Source organism: Rhododendron vialii, chromosome 4a, assembly GCF_030253575.1.
Source record: "Rhododendron vialii isolate Sample 1 chromosome 4a, ASM3025357v1".
Lineage (NCBI taxonomy): Eukaryota > Viridiplantae > Streptophyta > Magnoliopsida > Ericales > Ericaceae > Rhododendron > Rhododendron vialii.
In genome coordinates this window covers 35,571,190-35,598,406 of record NC_080560.1, presented here as the reverse complement: position 1 = coordinate 35,598,406, position 27,217 = coordinate 35,571,190, and the positions used below count along the sequence as shown (strand labels likewise).

The 27,217-nt window shown below is 38.5% G+C and overlaps 3 protein-coding genes across 3 annotated transcripts in view; all 3 read left to right on the top strand.

Annotated features, from left to right (window-relative positions):
• LOC131323952 (putative E3 ubiquitin-protein ligase XBAT34) overlaps positions 1-959 on the top strand; it is a 29,352-nt gene extending 28,393 nt beyond the window's left edge. Inside the window, exon 10 of the mRNA XM_058355786.1 lies at positions 869-959. Coding sequence (XP_058211769.1) covers positions 869-931 — 63 coding nt within the window. The 3' untranslated portion in view covers positions 932-959. The remainder of the gene's footprint in view (positions 1-868) is intronic.
• An 8,965-nt stretch (positions 960-9,924) lies between these two features.
• On the top strand, positions 9,925-12,478 carry LOC131323951 (putative E3 ubiquitin-protein ligase XBAT35). Its single transcript, XM_058355784.1, has 2 exons — positions 9,925-10,017; positions 12,035-12,478. Exons 1-2 carry the CDS (start codon positions 9,925-9,927, stop codon positions 12,476-12,478), a joined length of 537 nt encoding a protein of 178 aa, XP_058211767.1.
• Positions 12,479-17,721: 5,243 nt separating this feature from the next.
• LOC131322175 (putative E3 ubiquitin-protein ligase XBAT35) lies at positions 17,722-26,088 on the top strand. Its single transcript, XM_058353414.1, has 10 exons — positions 17,722-17,874; positions 19,396-19,510; positions 21,216-21,296; positions 21,426-21,514; positions 21,626-21,717; positions 22,379-22,460; positions 23,083-23,185; positions 23,980-24,065; positions 24,426-24,944; positions 25,724-26,088. The coding sequence occupies exons 1-9, from the start codon at positions 17,773-17,775 to the stop codon at positions 24,903-24,905; spliced, it is 1,230 nt and encodes a 409-aa protein (XP_058209397.1). The 5' UTR covers positions 17,722-17,772; the 3' UTR covers positions 24,906-24,944; positions 25,724-26,088.
• Positions 26,089-27,217: the final 1,129 nt, after the last annotated feature.

Sequence of the window (27,217 nt, the reverse complement as noted above, 5' to 3'; positions counted from 1 at the left end):
ATGAATAATCCCATACTTCCAAAATCCTGGAGTCACCACTCGGAGGTGGATTCCAGCCTCCACTCCAAGAGGGTCTTCGAGAGGGACGAGAAGTAGCAGATTTCACCCCAGAAAAACACAGTATCTAGATTATCATTATTAGCCAAATTGGCTTTGGAGAGAACATTCTCATTTGTACAACTTCATTACGCCCAACATAGTTGATAAAAAATAAAAGCAATCACATCATTAGGAGACTCATAAGCTAAATTTCCACACAAAAGCTCAAACACCCAAAAGGAACGAACGAGTTCTCCATCTACAAGCTCACGGCTATTATGTCATGATACCTCTAATTGGTCCAATTTTTATGATACTTTGTCCGTCCCAATTTATTAATTCATTTTTGAAGTTTGTAACCTTTTTTTAATTGCTTATATTTTTCAATTTATTATAATATTTTTTTATGATTTTGAAAATTTTGTGTAATTGAACTAATCGACAACTATCAAACAAGATTTCATATAACATATTTTTTTAAACCCATATTGAAATATGTAAGCAATTAAAAATAAACACAAATTTCAAAAATGAACAAAAAAAAAAAAAGTGGGATCGATATAGTATATAAATTTGTAAACATTATAGACATTCTTTTATCTCCTCATGGATTTAAAATAAACTTTCTTGACGCATGCAATTTACGTCCTGTTTGGATCTTGTTAGAAAAAGAAATGGAAAATAATGAAGGAAAATGTGAGGAAATTAGTCCAAAGGAAACTTTACTAATCCAAACACTCTATTTAGTCATTTTCTCTTCTTCTTTCCTCTCAAACCAATCAAAGGAGAGGAAAATTTTAAACTTCTATTCTTTTCTTCTCCTTTCCAGTTCCAAACAAACCCTCTTACTTTCAAAGCTGTGCAAAAACTCTTATACAAGGGAGGAAGATAACAAAAAAAGAGAGAAGTTTTATTTTCTCTTACAACTAATCAAAAATCATGGCACTCTCTCTTAAGTGACCACCTCCAAACTGTGCAAGGTTAGGCTCATGATGGTTCCAACCGGTAAGAGCATCACCGGCCCTCACCCTTTCTTATACTCATTTTTGAGTAAAATTTTGTGTAGAAATCTAATTCGATAGGAGCATCTTCAATGGCAAATTAAGCAAAATTTTAATCCAAAAATTTTTCATTTTTCAAATACCCTTTGCATACATGTAAATTAATAAGAGAGAACAGAATGCAAAAGATCCGCATCAAAGATGCGGAGCTTCCCGTTCTGTTCTCCTTCTATTGAAATAACCGTTGGAAAAAAAATGGCAAGAGTTTGGGTTGGGTTGTCCTTTATTTGGGAATACAAAAGGGTAAACCAAAAAAAGGGTATGCATCCGGATAAGCATTGGAGATGGGTTTTCGATGATTTACCCAAATTTTTAATTTGGTTCTACTGAAATCTCATTATAGTGTAGTAGCCTCAATATCAAAGGGTGTTAAATGAGGGCATTTGAAATTTTTTTTTAGAGTGGACTACCCATCTTGATCTTCTTGTATTGATCCCTCCAGAAACACTCTGTAGTACGTAGTAGCTAGCTTCGTTTTCGGATGGGGCAACAACCATCTAAAGACCACTTGTTGAATCAGTACGCCAGTTCTGGTAATGTTGACAAAATCAAAGCTCTTCGCGCCCGAGGCGCAAAACTTGAGGTACCGTTTCAGTAATTTCAATACTCTCCCTCACCCTTTTGATCACATCCGTATCCGCATATAGATGCCCGTTTGTATTTGCTTTTTGGCACATTTTTTTGGTTGTTTTTTCCGAATTCATACAAGTCAAATTTTGTCGTCTCGACAAAAGAAATCGAGAAAGTACAAAAACATAGAGCAAAGTTGAAAAAAAATTCATGTAAGACAAAAAAGACCCAAAAAATTTGTGTTTTTTTTCGTCTTTAGGTATTTTCCGGTAAAGATTAAGGCTCCGTTTGTTTCGCGTAAAATGTTTTTTGGTGTGAAATATTTTCCATGAAAAACAATTTCCCCGAAATGAAAATTTTATGTTTCTTCTTTTTGGGTGTTTGGTCGATAGTTGAAGAGTATTTTCAGGTGATGCATCCTTATTTCCCATTCAACACTCGGGCATCAGTTGTTCCAGCAAGCCGTCCATCACCTGTAGAAGACGTAGAATTAGCTATGGCAATCAATGCCTCAATCCAATCCGATAAGGAATCAAGACCACCTTATGCTGATGCTAATCCTATATCTGGAGCAAGCACATCTTCCAGCCCTCAAAGTGGGTCGATGCGAAATCATAATGAAATCCAAGAATGCTGTCAAAGTGGGTTGATGCTAAACCAGTATGCCTGTTCTGGGAACGTTGACATAATCAAACCTCTTCGCGCCCAAGGCGCAAAACTTGAGGTACCGTTTTAGTAATTTCATTACTCTCCCTCACCCTTTTGATCACATCCATATCCGTATATAGATGCCCATTTGTATTTGCTTTTTAGCACATTTTTTTGGTTGTATTTTCCGAATTCGTACAAGTCAAATTTTTACGGCGTACTTTTCGTCTCGACAAAAGAACACGAAATCGAAAAAGTACATAAATATAGAGCAAAGTTGAAAAAAAATTATGTAAGCCAAAAAAGACCCAAAAAGTTCGTGTTTTTTTTTCATCTTTCGGTATTTTCCGGTAAAGATTAAAGCTCCGTTTGTTTCGCGTAAAATATTTTGTTGGTGTGAAATATTTTCCATGAAAAACAATTTCCCCGAAAAGAAAATTTTATGTTGGAAAAACGGTCACTACAAATTCTGAACTTTTAGCGAAACCTCCACAAATACTGAAATATACTTTGAGTCACGACTATGTTGCTTTCCTAAAGACAGTATTTGTGACACCCCACTTTTCGGTGGCCGGCGGTACTGCAGGAAGCGTTTGGACGGAAGGGGGCAAGTCATGGTTTATAAGAAAAGATCCCTCCTACTTGTACAAGGCCTTTTAAAGCCATGAAGGCGGACCAAAGCGCATAGGAACTTTACAATTAAGCGTGCTCATCCTGGAGCAATCCAATGATGGGTGACCCAACTGGGAAGTCTATGGACTTTGGGCGTCCAAAGCGGACAATATTGTACAAAGATGGAGCGGGTTGTTACATATGTTATCAGAGCACAATCCTGGTCTACATGGTGGGGGCCACCTCTAGAATCTGGTACAAGCACATTGATTGTGCTGTACAAAACTAAGTGCCACACCATGGCCACCAGGGGAAGGTTGCTGGGCCTGTGTAACGAGGACGTTGTATCCCTAAGGGGGGTAGATTGTGACACCCTGCTTTTCGGTGGCCGGCGGTACTGCAAGAAGCGTCTAGAAGGACGTTGCATCCCTAAGGGGGGTAGATTGTGACACCCCGCTTTCCGGTGGCCGGCGGTACTGCAGGAAGCGTCTAGACGGAATGAGGCAAGTCATGGTTTATAAGAAAATATCCCTCCTATTTGTACAAGGCCTTTTAAAGCCGTGAGGGCGGGCCAAAGCGCATAGGAACTTCACAATTAAGCGTGCTCATCCTGGAGCAATCCAAGGATGGGTGACCCCACTGGGAAGTCTATGGGCTTTGGGCGTCCAAAGCGGACAATATTGTACAAAGATGGAGCGAGTCGTTACAGTATTTGCCCCTACCAAACGGTATGCAAAGGGTTACAGCAAATCTGCCTTCAAGATAAATCAAAACCCCAACTCGAAGTTCTTCCGTTTACGTTTGCACTAACGAAAAGGACAGAATACTTGCTGAACAAATATAAGAACCGAGAATCGAGAACCACTGAATTCTGTTTTTTACAGCAAAACAGAATGTAGAATGAATGCTACAAAATATGGAGAGAGATGTGGAGAAATTCGGCATCTGTGTGTGTTTGGATTCTGTCAAGTAGTAGTTTACTTAAAGGCCACTACGCACCCGTTGCGAATGGGTACGCACCTCATCGAGTCTGACCGTTGGATCAGATCCTACGGTCTTAATCGACCAGTCACACCAAACTGGTGTACTGCTTCATTCACACCTAATCGGATTCGATCCAATCCGTTGGATCGTGCCCACTCATGGCCGACGGCTGCGATAGCAAATTCACGAACCAGTGCACCCGTAGGCTCGAGTTGCACCCGATCGGAACAGCTCCACGTGACTCACTTGCCACGCGTGTGACACACGGCAACCACGTCAGTATCACCTTACTGCCAACTCACAATAAGAAAGGGCGAGCTAGCGCTAACGTGCTAAGTACAAAGTGCGCCGTTAAAGCGCTAAAATGCACCACAACCCACGCTGCGTGCGCGTGCGAGTGTGTAGTGGTGCGAATCACTAGCCGGTATGATGCGAAGCATCATAGGACTGCACCGCACTAGATCATTATTTAATCATATTAGAAATGTTCCTTAATATATACCACTCCAACATCTCTCAACTAACCAATGTGGAACAAAGTTCACAAAGAGAAAAATAAGCATTCTAAGGAAACAAGGAAATTTACAAAACCAAAACAGCGACTCTTTTATTTTGAAAATCTCTAACAATCCCCCACCATTTTCGAAATACAAATAAAATATTCTCAGTTCTTATTACAAGGTTTATGCATACATAAATAGTGTCTTACGACTTCAACTATTCACTTAGTGAAAACATATCAAAGCTGGTCAGGGCAGCATAATAAATGTGTCTTTGAACTAGTTGCCGTCTATTGACCAACCGGACGTGTCTCACATATAATCCTCCAATTAATGTAGATATCACAATCGGTTGACTTGTGTACTAGCCTTGGGTCTTTTATCTTCAATTCATGAATGCTTTAAGGTCTAGCCCTGTGACCTATAGGAAGTGGCACCACCTTCACACTCACATAAGTAAATCGTTATCCGTGCTCCTCTAACATTAGCACAAACAATCTATTAAGAACTAAGTAGTTCAACCTCCTTTGTATTCACATTATAGGAACAAAACACTTTACCTTGGAATGTGCAATATCACTTTAAAGTGTTCCCAATCACGACATGTGGTGTAATTTCTCATTGAACTCAAGAGATGAGAGTATCAACCAGTTGAGTTGAGTTTCCACTAGGAGTGATTAAACTAATTGGGCAACAGTCCCAGTCCCTTTAACGTTTTCAACACCAAATCACTTACAAGGCCTTTCGTAAAAGGATCCGCCTAGTTTTGACTTGACTTAACAAAATCAATGGTTATCACCCCATCAACAATCAATTGTCTCACATAGCTATGTCTTAGTCTTATATGCCTGGACTTTCCATTATACACTTGGTTATATGCTCGCGACAACGTAGCTCGATTATCACAATGCAGCGATACAGGTGGCATAGGCTTAGGCCACACTGGAATTTCCAGCAACAGATTTCTCAGCCATTCTGTCTCCTTATTACCAGAAGCTAATGCTACAAACTCGGTTGCCATGGTCGAGTCTGTTATCAGCGTTTACTTCCTAGATCCCCAGGAGATTGACCCTCCATCAAGTGTAAACACCCAACCACTCGTTGAAGAGTGATCATTTCGCTCAGTAATCCAACTAGCGTTAATGTATCCTTCTAGAACAGAAGGATACCCACTATAGACTATTCCATAGTCTATGAACCTTTGAGGTATCGCAGTACTCTATGTATTGCGTGCCAATGCACATGCACATGCCCAAGACTATTAGTATAGCTACTAAGCCTCCCTACCGCATATGCAATGTCTGGTCTTGTATTTGTCATGACATACATCAAACTATCAATCACTCTAGAATACTCTAGTTGTGACACCGCTCTCCCCTCATTATGATCTAATGGCGATTGAGAGTCACACGGAGTAGACACCGGTTTGCTTTCAAAGTGATTAAACCTCTTTAAAATCTTCTCAATGTAATATTCCTGGGATAGAATTAAATGATCACCACTTCTTTTAATTCTTATACCCAATATTACTTCAGCAATACCCATATCTTTCATACTTAAGTTAGCAAAAAGAAAATCTTTTGTATTCTGAATGTTCTTTTGGTCTGTACAAAAAATGAGCATATCATCTACGTACAAACAGATAATGACTCATCGTTTGCCATTAAATTTACTATACACGCATTTATCAAATTGGTGTATAGTATAACCATTTGACACAATCACTTTGTCAAATTTCTCATGTTATTGCTTAGGCACTTGCTTAAGTCCATAAAGAAAATTTATAAGCTTGCAAACTTTGTGCTCATAACCTTGCACAACGAACCCCTCTGGTTGCTTCATATAGATTTTCTCATCTAACTCACCATTAAGGAATGCAGTCTTGACATCCATTTGGTGTATCTCAAACTTGTATATGGAAGCAAGAGCAATTAAAACTCTAATCGTTGACATTCTAGGAACCGGGGCATAGGTATCAAAGTAATCAATACCCTCTTTCTGAATAAAACCTTTGGCTACAAGTTTGGCCTTGAACTTATCAATAGTTCTATCAATTTTCATTTTCTTCTTGAAAATCCATTTACAAGCAATTGGTGTAGACCGGATGGTAAATCCGCCAAAACCCATGTATTATTACCCATGATAGAGTCCATCTCATCTTGGATAGCCTCTTTCTAGAAAGCCACGTCATGCAATTTCATTGCTTCCTCAAACGTCAAAGGATCATTTTCCACGTGAAGGGAAAATACATTGTGAGCACACGAAGTCTCTTTAGTGCCTTCAACTAGATAAACTATGAAATCAGGACCAAACGTTTTCTCTGTCCGAACTCATTTGCTCCTTCTCAATTCAACTTGTTCCTCAAGTTCATTTCCTTCAACTGGAACCTCTAAAGGCTCATTGGCCTCTTCGGATATCAAAGGAAATTCTTTTGAATCTTTATTAGATTCCAAGTTCTTACTAGACTTTAACCATGGAATTCTGTCAAATCTGTTTTCATAAAACACTGCATCTTGAGATTCAATGATGGTGTTGATGGACACAATATCATTAGGCTCAGCCACTAGAAACCTATATGCTTTACCGTGTAAAGCATATCAAAGGAATACACACTCGATTCCTTATGGACCTAGTTTCTTCTTTTTAGGTCCAGGCAGCCTCACAATCGCCCTACACCCCCAAGTCTTAAAATAACTCAGGTTTGGTTTCCTTTTTTACCAGAGCTCATATGGAGTAATGTTAGACTTTTTGAGAGGTACTCTATTCAAGATATAAGCAACGGTAAATATGGCTTCGTCCCACAAGCCTTTACTTAATCCTGCATTACTTAGCATAGCAACTACCATATCAGATAAAGTTCTATTCTTCCTTTCGGCCATTCCATTCTGTTGTGGTGTATAAAGTGTAGTTACTTCATGAATTATCCCTACTGATTCACAGTAATTAGGGAAGTGATATTCACCACCCCTGTCAAACCTAAGACGTTTTACCTTCAAACCATATTGATATTTAGCTTCAGTCTTATATGCAACAAATTTATCAAGTACTTTATCTTTGGAATGAAGCAAATAAACATAGCAAAATTTTGAATAATTATCTATGAATGTTGACATATAATGTTTACTGCCTCTAGTTGGAGTGCTATGAAAATCACATACATCACTATGAATCAATTCAAGTAATGAAGAAGTCCGCTCAATATTAGGAAACGACAATTTGGTTATCTTTGATTCACTATCAGATTTAGGAATTAGTCCTGATTTAACCATGCAATCCATTTTTCTTGTTCTGATATGTCCTAAACGAGTATGCCCTAAAGAAAAAGAGCCAAGCATATAAGCAGAAACAACTATGTTATTGATATTAAGCTTAAACATCCCCTCGGTTACATAGCATTTACCAACAAACACACCACTCTTGGACACAACAATTTTGCCCGACTCAAACACTATCTTAAAGCCATACTTATTAAGTAGAATTGCAGACACGAGATTCTTCTTAACTTCCGGTACATGATACATATCAGTCAAAGTCAGCGTCTTGCTAGAAGTGAACTCCAAATCCACTTTGTCTTTACCCTTAACTGTTGCAGTTGATGCATTTCCTATGAACATAACGGTGCCATCTGCAACTGGATTATATTTAATAAAGAACCTCTTGTTATTGCAGACATGCTTTGTTGCACCAGAATCAATCCACCAATCTCCAGCATCTTCGAGGATATTTGCCTCGGAAATAACAACAACGAATAGAATTCTTTGCCCCAGATGCACCTGGATTTCCACCAGAGTTCTTCCTTTTTAGGGATCGGCAATCTTTCTTAAGATGCCCAGGTTTGCGGCAATGCCAGTAGACAGTGTCGGTAGGATCCAGTTTCTGCTTCTTCTATTTACCAAAAGACTTACACCGCCTTTGTTCTTGTATTTCTTGTTGGAACCATGAACTTTGGAAGTAGTAATATCCTTACCCTCCTAACACCTTGTCTCTTCCTCCACCCGAAGGTGTTAGGCCAACTGATCAAGGGTAAATTCCTCGGTCTTATATTTGAGTTTCTTTTTGTAGTCTTTCCAAGATGTAGGTAGTTTGTCAATAACAGAGGAGACTACAATAGATTCATCCATATGCATATTCTTTACCTTAAACTGACTGGGGATATACTGAATCTCATGCAACTGATCAATGGCCGGCTTTGTATCAACTATGCGATAATTCATAAACTGACTAACAAGAAACTTCTTACTTGTAGCGTCATCAAAAGATACTTATCATTAAGTAAATCCTAAAGTTCCTTTGCCGTCATTGAATTCTGATAAACATCAAATAGTGCATCTGACAGCGCATTGAGGATGTGTCCTCTACAAATGTAGTCATAATTCTCCCATTTGCCCATTTCATGAGCCTGCTCCATAGTTTCATCATCTGGCTCTTCCGGTATCACCGGACTCAGAGTAGTCAGAACATAGACCACTTTCAGGGTAGTTAGCAAGAAGTGCATCTTCTTCTGCCAACGCCCGAAATTTCCGCCTTCAAACCGCTCCAATTTCAGAAAGTCTTGCGTCATCTTTTGTAGAGACATCGCCATCGCTAAATACTCTCTTTAGATTGAAGGATAAACGATTGCTGTAAATTCTGAACTGTTAGCGAAACCTCCACAAATACTGAAATACACTTCGAGTTACGACTATGTCGCTTTCCTAAAGACAGTATTTACTCCCACCAAATGGTATGCAAAGGGTTCCAGCAAATCTGCCTTCAAGATAAATCGAAGCCCGAACTCGAAGTTTTTCCGTTTACATTTGCCCTAACGAAACGGACAGAATACCTGCTAAACGAATATAAGAATCGAGAACCACTTAATTCTGTTTTCTGCAGCAAAACAGAGTGCAGAATGAATGCTAGAAAATATAGAGAGATGTGAGAAAAATTCGGCATCTGTGTGTGTTTGGATTCTGTCAAGTAGTGGTCTATTTATAGGCCACTACGCATCCATTGCGAATGGGTACGCACCCAATTTAGTCTGACCGTTGGATTAAATCATACGGTCTTGATCAACCAGTCGCACAGAACTGGTGTACTGTTTCATTCACACTCAATCGGATTCGATCCAATGCGATCGCAACTCCATGAACCAGTGCACCCGTAGGCTAGTCACACGCGGCAACTCGCAATAAGAAAGGTAGGCGCCTAAAGCTAAGTACAAAGTGCGCTGCAATGCATCACAGCCCATGCCGTAGGCTCAAGTTGCACCCTATTGGAACTACTCCGTGTGACTCACTTGCCGCGCGTGTAACTGATACGCACCCAAGATTGTTAGATCTTGGGTGTTCAAATCCTCCAATTTGTAATGTTGCTATGCTCTTTTGATCGCTAAAGTCAGATTTTGCACGTAAGGTGTTTTGTTGAGCCTTTCAGGTAAAACGAGCGATTAAGGCGATTTTGCGTGCCAAAGAACGTTTGGATAGTACACTGATGTCCAACCACTCGAGGCCATAGCAGTGGTGCCGCCATAGATGGACCTTGCGACAACGTCTTATACAATGCTCAACCAGTTCAGCAAGCTGGATCTTCAATTCTGGAGCAATGTTATCGATTACTGGACCAATGTTATCGATAACATTACCCCTTTCCTGTTCTACCAAGCTCCTTTGACCCAAACATTATCGATTACTATTTCCAAGTAATCGATACCTTTTTCACCATTTCGGTCCAGAATTTGTCCAGAAGTGAGGAGATCGATAACTATTTGCCAAGGTTATCGATAACATTGTGGCCTTGGGTGACTAGTAGAGTATTGTTATCGATAACAATCCCTATGTTATCGATAACCTTTTGTCCGTGAAGATATTTTTCTTGCTTTTTCAAACTTTCCACTTATGGAAAGTTTCTTTTTATAGGTTACTTTATGAGTTTTTGCTGACTTTTGAGGAGAGAGAGAGAGTCCTTTGTGTATAAATAGGACCTCCCCTCTCCCTCTTTGAGAGATAGCACATTACTACTTTTAGTTTTTCCCCATTAATGTTTTCTTAATCTTCCAAGTTGTAATTTCTCAAGAACAATTAAGGTATTTGCATTCCGTAAATTTGCCAGGTATTAAAGTTGTTCGTATGCTTTGGATCTTTCATAAATTCAAGTTTATTTCAGTTTTTATCGGTTAATCATGTTTATCATTCCTTCCATGCTTTCTAGCCTTCTTAATATGCATGAGTAGTTGATTAGACTTGGCTACGGAGTGATTAACGTCATGTGATTTGGGTAAATCTTGCCTTTCTCAACTTAAGACGTGAGGTTTGGTTTGGAAATGTGAGTGGTTCGCCTTTTATGTAACAAAACTTGTCGATGTTAACCTCCGGTGATCATGTGCTCGCTCATATGGTTCCGTGAGCTATGTCTCGACTCGTGTTTGCCAAAAGAACCAAAGAACTTGCTCGCTTTCCAACCCATGCTTCTAGTTCTTGACCTTGATATTTAGTTTGAATGCAAGTCTTGGCGTTGTTAATCTTCGGTGATCATGTGCTCGCTCACATGGTTCCGTGAGCTATGTCACGCCTTGTGTTAAGCTTGTTGTTCAAACTCTATATCAAGTCTAACTATTTTCATAGCTACATCTCCCGGTTGATAGCCTGTGCCGTGCGATTCAACCGTGTTTTCGTTGAGAATGGTTAGCCAACCCAAAGTACGGGCGTTATGAACTCCATTGCCTTGCCGCCTTTAATTCTTAAGTTAAACTCATTTCTAGTCTAGTCATTTGCATAAGAGCAATCTTCACCTGTCAAAGCAAAACTAAAAGTTGGCCGTCTTAACGCCGCAAACCCTTACATAAACATCTAAAAATCCTAGCAAGCTGTAAAGACCATCTCTGTGGGAACGATTCCGGACTTCCGGATTTTATGCTGACAATGACCTAGCCCTACGCTCGGGGTAAATCAACCTAATTCAAACGGTTAGGTTGGCGGACGAAGCAGTAACACGCGACAACTCGCATCCATTGCGAATGGGTACGCACCCAATTTAGTCTGACCGTTGGATTAAAAATCATACGGTCTTGATCAACCAGTCGCACAGAACTGGTGTACTTTTCATTCACACTCAATCGGATTCGATCCAATGCGATCGCAACTCCATGAACCAGTGCACCCGTAGGCTAGGCACACGCGGCAACTCGCAATAAGAAAGGTAGGCGCCTAACGCTAAGTACAAAGTGCGCTGCAATGCATCACAGCCCATGCCGTAGGCTCAAGTTGCACCCTATTGGAACTACTCCGTGTGACTCACTTGCCGCGCGTGTAACACGCGACAACTCGCAATAAGAAAGGGCGCCTACAAGACGCCTAACGTTAAGTGCAAAGTGCGCCACAATGAACCACAGCCCACGCACACACCGTGCGTGTGTGTTCTGGTGCAAAGCACCATAGCTAGGGTGGCACTACACTAGATCATTATTTAATCATATTATGAATTTTTCCTAATATATACCACTCCAACATCTCTCACCTAACCAATGTGGGATAAAGCTCACAAAGAGGAAAACAAACATTCCAAGAAAACAAGAAAATTTACAAAACCAAAACGACGACTCTTTAATTTTGTAAATCTCTAACATTTTCTGTTTCATCTTTTCAGGTGATGCATCCTTATTTCCCATTCAACACTCGGGCATCAGTTGTTCCAGCAAGCCGTCCATCACCTGTAGAAGACGTAGAATTAGCTATGGCAATCAATGCCTCAATCCAATCCGCTATGGAATCAAGACCACGTTATGTTGATGCTAATCCAATATCTGGAGCAAGCACATCCTCCAGCTGTCAAAGTGGGTCGATGCGAAATCATAATGATATGCAAGAAGTCGGTCCAAGAGGCAATCCAATTCAACTCATTCGGAATCACAATGAAACTTCCTCTTCTCCACTCCCATCGGGCCCCCCTATTGAGAATGCGGTCGTAGATGGCTGTGCTTCTTCATTGTGCCTGATATGCTTGGATGCTCCAGTCGAGGGGGCTTGCATTCCTTGCGGGCACATGGTTGGATGCATGTCGTGTTTGAATGAGATCAAAGACAAGAAGTAGAGTTGCCCTGTGTGTCGTACCAAGATTACCCAGGTTATACGCATCTATACTATTTAATCCACTGAAGCAGGATATCACGAAGCATGCAAGTGGTTGGTGAGATAGGAAACATACCAAAGTACCAGAGCATTGAAACACATTCATATTGTGAATCGTGATATCTTTGCTATGCTATTCTGCATCTTTTGAGCCTTCGTTTCATTGTTTTTTTTTTTTTGCGAGTTGTATTCGACATTGCCTTGCGCATGTGTTACAAACGGCATGTTGGGTTTTACTGACCTCTGGAAATAATATGCCCGCCTTTAACTAGTTCTTTGCTCTGTCATAGTTAAGATGTTGGTTGGTTAGAGTTAAATTACTACTAGAGGGTTTTTATTTTGTTTTATGAGTTCGAACCCAAGACCCTACACAACTATTTGTTTGGCGTAGGCGGCTCTACAGGTGGTCCATTGAACACCCATGGGAAAAAAATGTAGAATAAATGTAGTAATTTTGGTTTAGCAATTTTTTTTGACACCTCGGCCTAATAGTCTTTGAACACTCAGCCCAAAACTAATTGGACACCCAACCTTACAAATATGGGATGAACTCATCTGATCAACGTCCTAAACTTTGACGGTTTTTTTTTTTTTTTTTTGACTAAATGGAGAAGACTATATTAATAACAGTTCAGCGGCACTTACATAACGGAGCTCAAATATTTTGGGTCAAATTATCATTCAACTAATTAATGTAAAACGAGAAAAATACAAGATAGTTGATGTCTTCATCCTGACCCAGATATTGAGCCTGATGCAAATAGCACTCACAATCTGCCGAAAATTCATACCAATAATTAGCAATCTCAAAAGAGATATAGTGCTAACCAAAGACAAAAGACAACAAATATTCAGACAATCACATGTAATTCAACCAAGTATAAACGCATCAATAAATTTACGAAGGTATAGATCTAACAAGCCAACAGGAGGTTTTTTTTTTTGCCATTCGTTAATCCTAATCTATTCTATCCTATGAGACTTAGGTAGGGGAATGGGTACAGGAATCGAACCCTGCCTACGTGCATTATAAGAGAGATACCAACTGCACTCCACTTCACCTGCACAAGCCACCAGGAGTTGCCCTGCCAAAAACATCATATAGGGTGAGAGCAGTATTGGCACGAATATTATTGTGAATCAACGTCTTCTCCGGAAGAACCCAATCTATAGACAAAATAGACGAAACTAACTACTCGAGAGACAGGAGAAAAACAAAACAAATACGATAGTATAGAAGGAGATGTTTAGGACTAGTACCATAACCTTACTCTCCCACCATCGTACAAGGGTGTGAAACCCTAGGGGAAGGGAAAGTGAGAAAAAAGATATTGGTGGCAGCTTGAAATTTTAAAAGAAACATAAAAAGTTCGACGTTGATCGAACTTAATCTCAACTCTGTCTCTACTTCCATTTTTCCCTACTGATCCTTGAGGAATAGCCCGACATTACACAGAACCAGACTCCATTCTATACAAAAAAATTTACTTAACTATTCTAAAATCTGTTTTTTTTCTTTTTTTCCAAACAATAGGATAAGGTTTTATAAATGATAGCAACGAAAAATATCAAAATGGGCATCCATCCCCATGGAGGAGGGGAGATAAGCCACAAAGAGGACGAAAGTCCCAAGTCCTACAACCAACACTTTTCTTCCCAAAATCCACCTCGACCTCATCAAACCCTCAAATGAAACGGTGGAATAAAGATCGGTCTAAAAATGGTAGAAGAAATCTAATTAATTCATTCAACCCGTATATAAGTTAATTTAATAGATTTGAAAAAGCCCTATTTGCCAGCACTTCCCGTGTTTTATGGATTTGTCCTGGACCTGGACAAATCCATTATCTAGAGTGACATGCACCATTTGAATTCAGATATTCTATTTAGCAGTTTTGTGGTTAAGATTGTGTTTTAATCAACTGCAAATTGATGCTGTGGAAACTTTCGATTTTGATTGATGTGACGAGATCTCTCTGTATTTTGAAAAATAATTGGACGCACCCTTTTATAGGTCGAGAGATATTTCCCATGTCATAGTGAATATTAATCTCATGTTCATTGATTCAATGACGAGCACCTGTTATTTAATTCAGTCACATGGTCATAAAATATAGGCATCCCTACAATTTTTTTTATAACTCCGTGCATAACTCGGGTCATCGCTAGGTCATACAATATAGATGTCAGTAATGTTTTTTATAATCCCGTGCAAAATACGGGTCATCATTAGGATAATATTATAAATCACTTTTTATCATTTTAATTTTTTTCTTCTTAGCTTTTAGCACAAGGTCGTCTCTTATTAAACACACTTTGCCCGCAAGACCACTTCCCCAGTTGGGTTTCATCTGACTTCATGTATAGCTTATAGTATTAATCTGACAACTACAAATTGATTAATTATTACTATATATATTTGTAAAATCGTATCTAGTTAATTATTAACTTGTAGTAAAGTTCAACGTAATTGTCCGGGTTTTGAATTGACCTGACCTCAATAACGTGGCCCCCAAGTTTCTTTACAAGAAATAAAGCGATTTTTTTTCCCCCTCTTCTACGCTAAGAACAAAGAGATCGAGATTGATCTCCGCGTCTGACTTTCCCAACTACGTACATTGAATAATTGAATTGACCTGACCTCAATAACGTGGCCCCCAAGTTTCTTTACAAGAAATAAAGCGATTTTTTTTCCCCCTCTTCTACGCTAAGAACAAAGAGATCGAGATTGATCTCCGCGTCTGACTTTCCCAACTACGTACATTGAATAATTGAATTGACCTGACCTCAATAACGTGGCCCCCAAGTTTCTTTACAAGAAATAAAGCGATTTTTTTTCCCCCTCTTCTACACTAAGAACAAAGAGATCGAGATTGATCTCCGCGTCTGACTTTCCCAACTACGTACATTGAATAATTCACCGGTCCTCAAACACACCGCGTAATATTTCTTCAGCTCCCCGTAGCTATCTATATATGATATATCTATCAATACTACTATACTATATTTTAACCCCAAATGAATTTTGCGAGGAGGAACGTGGTAGTAAAACTTGTCGCTTATTTCTTTCCACTTCTTAATTTTATGAACTCCAAGAAAATAGCCAGTTGTATCATTCTTTCTCACAATAATGATCTTTCCAATTAAAAGATTGTGTTTTGATTTTTACTCTTCATCTTTTCTCTCCCATCTTAGAACATCTTAAATGCAGTAGTTGAGTCGTTGACAGGAAAGGAAAGGATTCGTTATTTTGTATTTACACAAAGGTATCTCATCTACGAGAGTGAAACACAAATCAACTCATCGGAGAATTTTTGGTACTGTAGACAGAATTAACGGCTTAATTTAGAGATTGACAATTCTGTGGCGCATAATGTGGCCAAGAATGCAGTGAGAGGGAGTGGGATTTGTACGTGGGAATTCTCCCCCCCCCCCCCCCCCCCGGAGTGGGATTCGTATGTGGGAATTTCCACCCCCGCCCCGGCTTTTAGTTCCTCTTCATGAGGACAAAGGCCCCTTTTGATGTATTGGTTCTTTTTTCCTATCAATAACATTATCCTAACCCTTGGCAAAAAAAAAAAAAAAAATAGATTTTCTAGTTATTTGATGAAAAAATAGTGAGATTATTTTAAGTTCCAAATAGATTTTTAAAATCATTTGAATTTGTAAAAATCCGATACAAAAAAGCACTCAATTCAAAAGTGTTTCTGTAGACTGATTAAGATTAATCTAGGCATTTACCTGATAAAAAACTATTCTATAACTCATAAACAGTCTAAGCTTTTATTTTAGCTTGTAAGAAGCTAACAAAAACACATCTCATTCATTCAATCGCAAGTAATATCTGTAATCATGAATAACATCCGAAATTCTAATCCGATTTGCTATTTACGTTTAGACCTCAACTTCTCCATCTACGTCACGTCTCATATATATGTCATTACCTTTTTCCAATATAAATAATTGGTCCAATTTTAACGATACTTTGTCGGGCTCAATTTATTAGTCTATTTTGGACGTTTGTATTCTTTTTTAATTGTTTATATATTTCATTTTATTGTAATAGTATTTTTCATAATTTTGAAAACTTTGTGTAGTTGAACTAATCAAGAATTATCAAATAAGATTCATGTTGCATTTTTTTTAAACACATATTAAAATATATAAGCAATTTAAAATTAATACAAATGGAAAAAAATTGGAAAAAAAAAAAGTGGGACGGATATAGTATTTAAATTTATAAACATTATAGACATTCTTTATCTCCTCATGGATTTAAAGTAAACTTTCCTGACGTATGCAATTGACGTCCCGTTTGGAACTTGTGGGGATTGAGAAGATCAAGAAATGTTACATTATAGATACAGACATTCTTTATCTCCTCATGGATTTGAAATAAACTTTCTTGACGTATGCAATTTACATCTTGTTTGGAACTTGTGGAAACTGTGAAGAAGAAACAGAAAATATTGAAGGAAAGTCACGAGGAAATTTTACTATTCCAAACACTCTATTTAGTCATTTTCTCTTCTTCTTCCTCTCAAAACCAAACAAAGGAGAGGAAAATTTTTAAAACTTCCATTCTCTTCTTTTCCTTTCCAGTTCCAAACAAATTAACAAGAGTAACCCTTATTTCATAGCTATGCAAAAACTCTTATTGCTATAAGAAGAATTAGTTGCCAGATTTGTAAGGGGAGTAAGAAAACAAAAAAAGAGAGAAGTTTTATTTTCGCTTACAACTGATAAAAAATAATGGCACTCTCTCTTAAGTGCCCACCTTACAATGGCTCCAAACTGTGCATGGTTCCAAGTTCCAACCGGTAAGAGCATCTCCGGCCCACACCCTTTCTTATACTCGTATATTTGAGTGTTTTTTTTTTTTGCAGAAATTTAACTTGGATAGGAGCTTGCATCTTCAATGGCAACAACCAAAATTCATTTTTTTTTTAAATAGCCAATAGCATACATGTAAACAAGAGAGAGAAGAGAATGTGAAGCTCCGCATCAAAGCTACTAAACCTCTGGCGCAGCACGCTCTTCCTCTCTTTTTGAAAAAAAATGGGTAAGGTTTGGATTGTCCTTTATTTGGGAATACAAAAGGCGTAAAACCAAAAAACGGGTACACATTTGGATAAGTATTGGATATGGGTTTGCGATGATTTAAAATTTGGTTATTAAAATGAGGAAGTATTGAAATCTTGATCTTCTTGTATCGATCCCTCCAGAAACTGTGTAGTATAGTAGCTTCGTTTCCGGATGGGGCAACAACCAGCGAAAGGCCAATTGTTGTATCAGCACGCCTGTTCCGGTAACGTTGACAAAATCAAAGCCCTTTTCGCCCAAGGAGCAGAACTTGAGGTACCGTTTTTTAACCCTCACCCTTTTGATCACTTCCATATCCGTGTATAGATGCCCGTTTGTATTTGCTTTTTGGCACGTCTTTTTGGTTGTTTTTTCCTAATTTGTACAAGTCAAATTTTTACGTTGTACTTTTCATCTCCGCAAAAGAATCGAGAAAGTACAAAAACATGGAACAAAGTTGGAAAAAAAATTCATATAAGATGAAAAGAGCCAAAAAGTTTGTATTTTTGTCGTCTTTAGGTCTTTTCCGGTAAAGATTAAGGCTCCGTTTGTTTCGTGTAAAATTTTTTTTGGTGTGAAATATTTTTCATGAAAAACAATTTTCCCAAAAAGAAAATTTCCCGTTTCCTCGTCTTTTTGGGTGTTTGGTTGATAGTTGAAGAGTATTTTCCTGAACGAAAATCTTCCCTAACGAAAATAGAGTGGACACAAATGGCATATAGATTGATCGTGATTAGCAATTCAGCGGTCCAAATCTCATCTCGGTAATAAACGGATTGGATGTTACACAGTGGAGATGAAATTTAGACTGTGGGATTGCCGAACAAACGGCTTGGATGGTGCGCAGCATGATGTTGTGCTCCACCCACACAACACCGGCCCCCGGTTCAAAGATTGGTGCCTCAGCAGAAGACATGACACGAGGCTGTGGAGGAGCCCGACAGACTCACGATATTGATTAAGCACGTGAAGTAACAACTAACCAAAAACGACTTACACCGTTTCAAGAGTAAAATATTTTCATCCATACAACCGAAAATGTTTCACTGGGAAAATAATTTACGGTCTTTTTCCAACCAAACGCCACGTCAGAAAATAGATAAAATATTTTACGTCAAAACAAACGAAGCCTAAGAGAAAACAACCAAAAAGACTGTGCAAAAAAGCCCTAAAAACTTACGCCAAAAAGGCCATTAATGCCGTTCCGATGTCATGAAGGAGAGGACCAAAATACCTGATTCACACGAAGGTTTTTTTCAATTTTCAACAGTAAACTTTTTGATTCACGTCATTAAACTTTCTCAGATAATTTTCCAGAGTTCAAAAAATAGAAGATTTTACAGGAATCTTATAGCTTTCTAACTAGTTTCCCTCATAATAATATAAGTCAACACTCATTTTGGAATTTTTGTGAAACTATTTGTCAAATGAAAACGGACAAGAAAATATGTTCCCTTTTTTACCTTTTACTCTTTTTTTTTTTTTTGACATCGACAATTCGTAAAGTACAAGATTTTACAAGAATCTTATAGCTTTCCAATTCCAACTAGTTTCCAGTTTCCACATGATGATATAAGTCAACAACTTTATTTTGGATTTTTTTTGTGTAAAACTCTCTGTAAAATGAACACATACAAGACAATATGATCCATTTTTTGCTTTCTTTTAATCACTTTTTTGGTGGGAATAACTCTCGTTCACAAAGTTATGGACAACTGGAAACCAGGTGAATTGTTTGATTGGAAACAAGTCGAATTATTATTATTTTTTTAATGTTGAGTTGTTGTTTCTTGGCAGTGGATTGATGAATTAGGGAGGACTCCATTGATTTTGGCTTGCATGCGTTCGAGGAAGTACAATGTTGCCAAAACGTTGATTGAATTGGGTGCTAATGTAAATGCATATTGTCCCGGTATGTGTCTCGAATTTGTCTCTAAAAAGTGGAAAACATGCCATTTATACTTCGTCTAGTTTTCAGGCATGTAATTATTGTCTCCCCCGAATGCTTTGTTTGGTTGTCTAGTGTTGGGAACTTGGGAGTTCGTCCGATACATCGACCCGCCACTGCGTGCTCAAGGTCCAATTGTATGGGAGTAACGGCAAAGAGTCCACCACATCACTTGGACCCAATATATATTGAATGACCCATATCCACTTAAAAGGCTAAGCCTTGTAAGTGGTGAGCCATCCAATTTGTATATTAAGGTCCAACTATTTTTCTGTTTATCAGATGTGGGACTCAACGTTCACACATATTCTAACAAATCTCCCCCTCATGTGTGAACCGAACATTGGGTCTTAACCTCTCTCTGCATCCAAGCTCCCCCTTGATTCTGATCTAATACTCTCAGCCCTATCTCTCGAACTGGGCTTATTCTGCACCCACTCAATCGATTCAGAGTCATCTCAATTGAGAGCCAACGTGCCTAGTCACCAGCACCATGCTCCCCGACGAGAACTCCATTGAGAGCCAATGTGCTCATTAATTCAATAGCACCATGCTCCTCGACGAGTCAACTCCATCGACAATGAGCCATCCAATACAGTACTCCAACATCGAGCCACCTTGCTTTATCGGGAGTCACCTTTTTGGACTTTATACCGCTCCACGAGTGTTCTCTGTGGAAGCCCCTTCAATGGTGCGTTGAGAGTTTTCCCATAGATCGTCAGCCATCGGCTTTGATACCATTTGTTGGGAGTTCGTCTGATACATTAACCCGCCACTGCGTGCTCAAGGCTCAATTTGTATGGGAGTAACGGCAAAGAGTCCACCACATCACTTAGGCCCAGTATACATTGAATGACCCATATCCACTTAAAAGGCTAAGCCTTGTAAGTGGTGAGCCATCCAATTGTATATTAAGGTCCAACTATTTTTTTGTTTATCCGATGTATTGAATTGAACATAAAACAAAATGATATGGACTTCCAATATACTTGGTGTTCTATTATGAAGTTTACTCTGCTGTTACCTAGAATGTAAAGAGTTTACCCCAAAATTATAGGAAGCAATGAAATGATTTTTCAGTCGAATGGCCATCCACCCGGTGAATGATGGTTCTATTTCCAATGTGCATTCTGTCATTGTTAAGCAAACCAAAGTCGAATCGCCATTTACTCGAATTGCTGAACAAGGATCCGGTAATGTAGAACATTCTATCATTTTAACACAACCCATATGTCCGAATGAACATTCCAAGAGTGAAAAATTCTACCCGGTATCATTCTAGTGAACCAAAACGCTGCTTAAATGTTATTGATTAGTAAATAAGAATTGTTAATGTAGGTTGTAAGGAATTGGTGGTGTTGATGTGGTACAACGATTAGTCTAAAATAATTTATGAGCCATATCAGTACGAATTGCATAATGAAGATGAAGCTCAGTCTATCGGCCCAACTTTTCTCTGCAGTGGTAGACATTAAGTCATTAATCAAACTTGTGATGTGGATATGATGAAAGAAATCAGAAGTGCTGACACTAATGCTGAATCTGGTTTGTGTTTGAAGAGTCCATTTGTTGTAGCTGGATTTTTCTGATGTTTTCTTCTCATGCTGATCATTTTAAAGCAAACCGTTGCAAATTTTGACCATTTTTATGAGTTATTATGTTATTGTAGGTAGCCATGCCGGGACTCCATTACATCATGCAGTGGAAAAAGGCCTTAAACGAAGTGTTAAGTTACTTCTTTCACATGGAGGTGGTACATTATCTTGTTGGTCAAAGATTTCAGAATGCAACTTGTTTACAGCTTAAGTTTTTCACAACAAGAAGTAATCCTCCGAAACTCTCTGAGCTAATTTAATTTTTAGCATCGTGTAAATTTCAGCAAATGCATTAGTGATGAATGATGATTCCCAAACTCCACTTGATGTTGCAAGAGTTAAACGGCGCAGCAAAGTTGTACGTGCAATCGAGGTATTCTCAATATCTTGAGAGGGTGTGAAGTCGCAAGGATATTGTGTTTACTCTTTTCCCATTTTCAATGTGATTTTGTCCTTTGACTCTTTTATGTTTAATGCTGATTAGAGTCATATCTGCTTGTTCTCTGGTTGGCTACGAGAACCTTTTGGTCCTGTCATTCTTGAAGTGCTAGCTCCCCAACTGCTTTCAAGAAAAGTGTGAGTATGATCTCCCTTATATGAAGTTACTCTACAAGGAGGATACTGGCATGGCATGTTTGGTAGGAGAATATTTTTGTGGCATTGAGTCCCATTGAAGTTATACAGACACATTTACACAATTTTTGCATACAACTTCAATATATAGCTAGCATCATATGAGTTATGACTGACAAGCCACATAGGTCTGGTGTTTTAACTTTTAAATATCGGGCAACCTTTTTCTTGCTTGTTCTATTTCTTTATTGATAAGCAGGTGTTCGGACCAGTTTATGCGCACCTCGACTAATCTTGGGGGACCATAAAGCCACTATCCACTAGTGGGGTCCATTTTGAAGCTGGAGCAAATGCTCTGTATGGACTACTGGCCCCAAAGGAGTTGATAGTACCTAAGACGTTTCGAACTTGAAACCTAGGAGCAAACCCCCCTAAGTCCCAGGCCTTGAACACTAAGCCAACCACTTGAGGGTTTTTTTGGTTCTATTTCTGATATCTCTTCTGGCTTGTTTTGTTGTGTTTTATGAAAGAAATATAGCCAAACGTCTGGATTCTTATCAATGCATTCTACAAACTGCTAACGTATTGCACTTTATTCTTTTGTAGAACAAGTATCCTCACAAACCACTGGATATTGATACTATTCATTTTTCCGCGTTGGCAGTTGGGTGACGGTTTTACCATGTGCATCTCGTAATCTTGTGATGCCTTTGAAGTTGGAGCTTGCCATATATTCTAGTCTGAAGGTAATATTTTCTTTGTAAATTTCTGATTCGCTGACCATTTGGATTAGTTTGAAGTCTCTTTGGTCATGCCTTCCATTCTGCTGCTTATTTTCATACAATATTAAGTGAGATTCAGGCTTGTTACTGGCCATTTTTCGAATGGTCTTTAGAAACGCTTTCAGTTGCTCTTGTTCTCAGTAGTGCTGATTACAAATTTACAATAGTGGTTCTCAACTTGCTCATGAATTGATTTATGGTTGTTATCTGTGGTACATGCTCGACACAACACTCGGATAAGGATATGGGATCTGTATCGTACATGTTTTGTTGGACAATAACTTAGGAAACATACTTTGTACTAGTTCATTTTTGTCATGAGTGCATTCTAATTCTATATATGCGCGCATGAAAGGGTCTAAGACAACTAGCAAATACCATTTCAACGACAGAAATTTCCAATTCATTAATTGTTGCCATGAGTTTATTGTTTCACGGTTTGACCTGGTGCATGCTTGCTTGTTGAAATACTCTTTCCCGTGTCTTATAAGGGGCAAAATAGTATTTTGCTGTGTTCGGCATGACTATCTTGATTCTGCCTCCATTATATGGTCATAATGCATGGAGTTTTTTGTATGAATGGCAGGATTCCCAGCCTCGTGATCTTATTGCACTGTCGAATGCCAATATGGGAGGAATAAAGTTTATCCAGTCTGATCATACAGTGATAATTTCTGATATTCCCAACAGTAATTCCTCAACATAGTTGGAGTTTATAGTTTCTGTGCACACATATGTGTGTACATAATTGATTTCATTTTCATGCATATTTCCAAGACACTAGAGGCGCTGACGAGGTATTTTGACCTCCTGAGAGACAAGGTGTAAGTCTCGAGGCGTTAAATATTATGCCCGAGGTTAGGAACCCCAAGTCTTCCTATTAATGCCTATTCCTGATTTCTCATTTGGAAGCTTAACATCAAATCAAAGTATGAGTTGCACGCTTCATGTCTGCCTTGCCTTTGGAGCTGTAATAGTGGGGTAAATTATCATCTGTACCTTTTTTTCCGTCTGTTTTTGCCCTTGAACTTTGTTGGAAGATAATCTTTGGGACAATGACTCACAACAAAAAATGTTGAAGTTGGTGTATGAGCATATGCTTAGTGTTGGTAGACATAAAGATGGTTGTGGCTAGCAAATACCATTTAAGCATTTCAGGAATTGGGCTACAAGCAGAGGTAGGAAAATTATAGCCAGTATGTACCCCCATACCTACTGTCCATATTATTGGACTAAAAAATTATATCCCCGTTAGCTAGGAAAGAAAATTTGAGATCTGTTTTTGTGGCTTCTTAAAGTAAAGAAAAAGGCAAAGCTTGCATCGCATGATAAAATCTTTTACCGACAGCTAGAAAAAGATTTGAGCCTTTTTTTTTTTGGCTTCAGAAGTTACAGAAACCACAATTAAGTAACATCCTACGTTAGGCAACCATTGTTTATCTTATGCATGTAACACCCCTGAGCTTTGTGTCTACTGTTTCAGAGACACCCATTAAACTTGCACCTGCAAATGAAACTGACAAACAACAACTGCAACGTTTCTGCAATGCATGCAAAGGAATTCTCCAGGTACAACGAAGCTTTTATATGAATCGTGAGCCTGTCACATTGTGCATGAGCACATAATTGATGCATGATAATCCCAAAGCAAATTGTGAAGGCATGAAATATTTTAATTCCTCTGGCCAATAAATTATATCCCATAATGTCAGTTTCAGACTTTAGTATCTATATGTAAAAAGAACCATGCTCGTACTCTTCTGAAATTTCAATTCCGGCCTATGGTCATAGTTTTGACTTGGACAGATTAACTGGCTCGTTACCCATACAAGCACTTCCTGAATATCTTGTTCATTTACTCCTCATTTTGCTAACCTCTTGGTTGCCATGAACTACCTACCTGCATCTGCATTTCCCATCAACACTCAGGAACCGGTTGCTCAGGCACAAGTTGTTCCACCAACCGCTCCATCATATGCAGAAGACCTAGAACTAGCTATGGCAATCAATGCCTCAATCCAATTCGCTATGGAATCAAGATCACCTTATGTTGATCCTAATCCTATATCTGGAGCAAGCACATCCTCCAGCAGTCAAAGTGGGTGGGTGCGAAATCATAATGAACTCCAAGAAGTTGGTTCGGGTGGCTATCCAAGTCATTTCATTCAGAATCATATTCAAACTCCCTCTTCACTCCCTTCAACCCCTCCTTGTGAGAATGCGGTCTTAGATGGTGGTGTTTCTTCATTATGTGTGATATGCTTGGATGCTCCCGTTGAGGGGGCTTGCATTCCGTGCGGGCACATGGCTGGATGCATGTCATGTTTGAATGAGATCAAAGGCAAGAAGTGGGGTTGCCCTGTGTGTCGTACCAAGATTAACCTGGTTGTACGCCTCTATGCTGTTTAATCCATTGAGGCAAGAGATCGTGAAGCATGTATGTGGTTGGTGAGCTTTTCGTACCTTTAACACCTATTGATATCGTTTATCCAGTATTAAAACAAAATTATTTGGTGTTCAGTTCTAGGTCCCATTTTTCTGTATTAACAGCCTCTTTGAATTGTGAGAAAGGGAAAGAAAAAAAGGATTGGGCTTCTCAAGACTCTTCTTCTTTTTGTTAGATTTGGCGACCAACAAAATGGAGTAATTGCCCCTAAAAAACAAGAAAACAGAATGGAATAATCAAAATCCATCATCTTTCTTCAGTTCTCACCATTTATTCTCTCTTATGTATCCCATGTGTCACCTATGTTTATGCGTGTCCTTGGCACGTCTAGTATGGACATTGCAACCGTTTGGGCACGTCGTTGCTTTATAGCCTCATTTCAGGCAAACAAATGGTAGGAGCAATAATGTAATTTGAATTCTGAAAATATATGCTAATCGTATCATGTATGCTTTTTTAAGTCACCGTCTCAACATGGAGTCATCTTGTTCCCTCTCTTCTGGTTTAGATATAGATTGTCTGGAACACATGGGTTTAAATGTCTGGCTGACTCTTGTTGTTTCTAAGGTTAATGTTGCAGCCGTGAAAATTTTAACAGTAGTAGGTGATACTCAAAAACTAAATTCAGTAATATAATTGGAAACATGAGGATTCCAATAGCCCAAAGACCCCTCCCCCCTTCCTTCTCATACCAAGAGAAAAGTTGTTCAGCAATAATAAGAAACGGGAATTGAATGACGTGAATTAACATGAAATCTTACTGTCCTCTTAAATTTTGCAGGTGGAATACGTCAGGTTAAGGGTTGCCGAATATTGTGAAGTTTATTGTCTACAAGGTATCATCCTCGTGTAGGTATGTAAAATACAAGAAACACTCAGTAATTCAATTTGTAAACCTTTGTGTGGATATATATGCTGTTAAAGATGGGAAATGTACCAAAGTACCAGCAATAATTGGTGTCTTCCTTTTAATGTGATATCAAGTATATACTGTAACTTCGTGTATAGCTGAAGTCTACACGTCAATGTCGATTTTTCATTTTCGTATCGAAAGCTGTATTGAAACATGTTCTTACTGTGGTATCATTGTCCTTGAGGCTGAAGTTTAAATGTCAATGTCGATTTTCCGTTTTTGTGTGGAAAAATGTATTGAAACATTCATACTGTGATTATCTTTGCTCTGCGACTCTGCATCTTTTGAGGCTTTGTTTCATTAACCTTTTTGGCGAGTTGTCTTCGACATTGCCTTGCGCATGTGTTACAAACGGCATGTTGGGTTTTACGGACCTCTGGAAATAATATGCCCGCCTTTAACTAGTTATTTGCTTTGTCATAGGTAAGATGTTGGTTGGTTAGAGTTAAATTACTACCAGAGGGTTTCGACTTTGTTTTATGAGTTCAAACCCGAGACCCTAACGATTATTGTTTATGTTACGATCCTAATGTCCCACATTAGCTAAGTATGGACTTGGCCATATACATATAAAGCTTTTGGACACCTTCCCCTTGTAAGTCAGTTTTCAAGGGTAAGTTCCACCATAGGGTTTTTATTAGAGGTGGCAATCCCAACCCATATTTTGTAACCCGCTCAAATCCGCCCACTTATAATTCAACCAATCCACCCATATTATATAATATAATAGGTTGATATGGGGTTTTTTTTTTTTTTTTTTTTCAAAAAAAAAGACCCAAAGTAACTTGTTAAATAGTTACGCACAGTTTCGTTTCAATTAGTGCTATCTGATTATGTACCAAGTATGGCTTGTCGAGTGACGCAAACAGAAGTACTAATGCAATATATATAGTATAAACAAATCCTACGGGTGTACACATAATTTTATGACATTACTTCGGATTCCTACACAAATGATTTGGTTTTTTTCAAGAGTCGGTTTAAAAAATCAGTTCAATTAAATTAAATATCGTTAAAAGCTTCACTAGTTCATTTAATTTTTTGTTCCTGAATTTCAAGAGACGAAATATCTAATGAATCGTTCAAGCTTTTATCGATATTCACTTGAGCAAATTTGATCCAAGATCCTAAGAAAAATATTTTAAATGAATTAAACGGCTCAAATCATTTGTGTAACATTTCGGCATATGTGTCACACAATCTGGTGTACATTTGGTGTACCCAAATCATTTGTGTGGCATCTCAACGGATGGCCCACACAATCTAGTATGCATTTGGTGTACCCATAGTCGGGCTGTGGAAAATATAGAGTAGTTCATAGTAGTACTTAATTGTTGTTCTTTTTTTCTCCCCAATATTTAA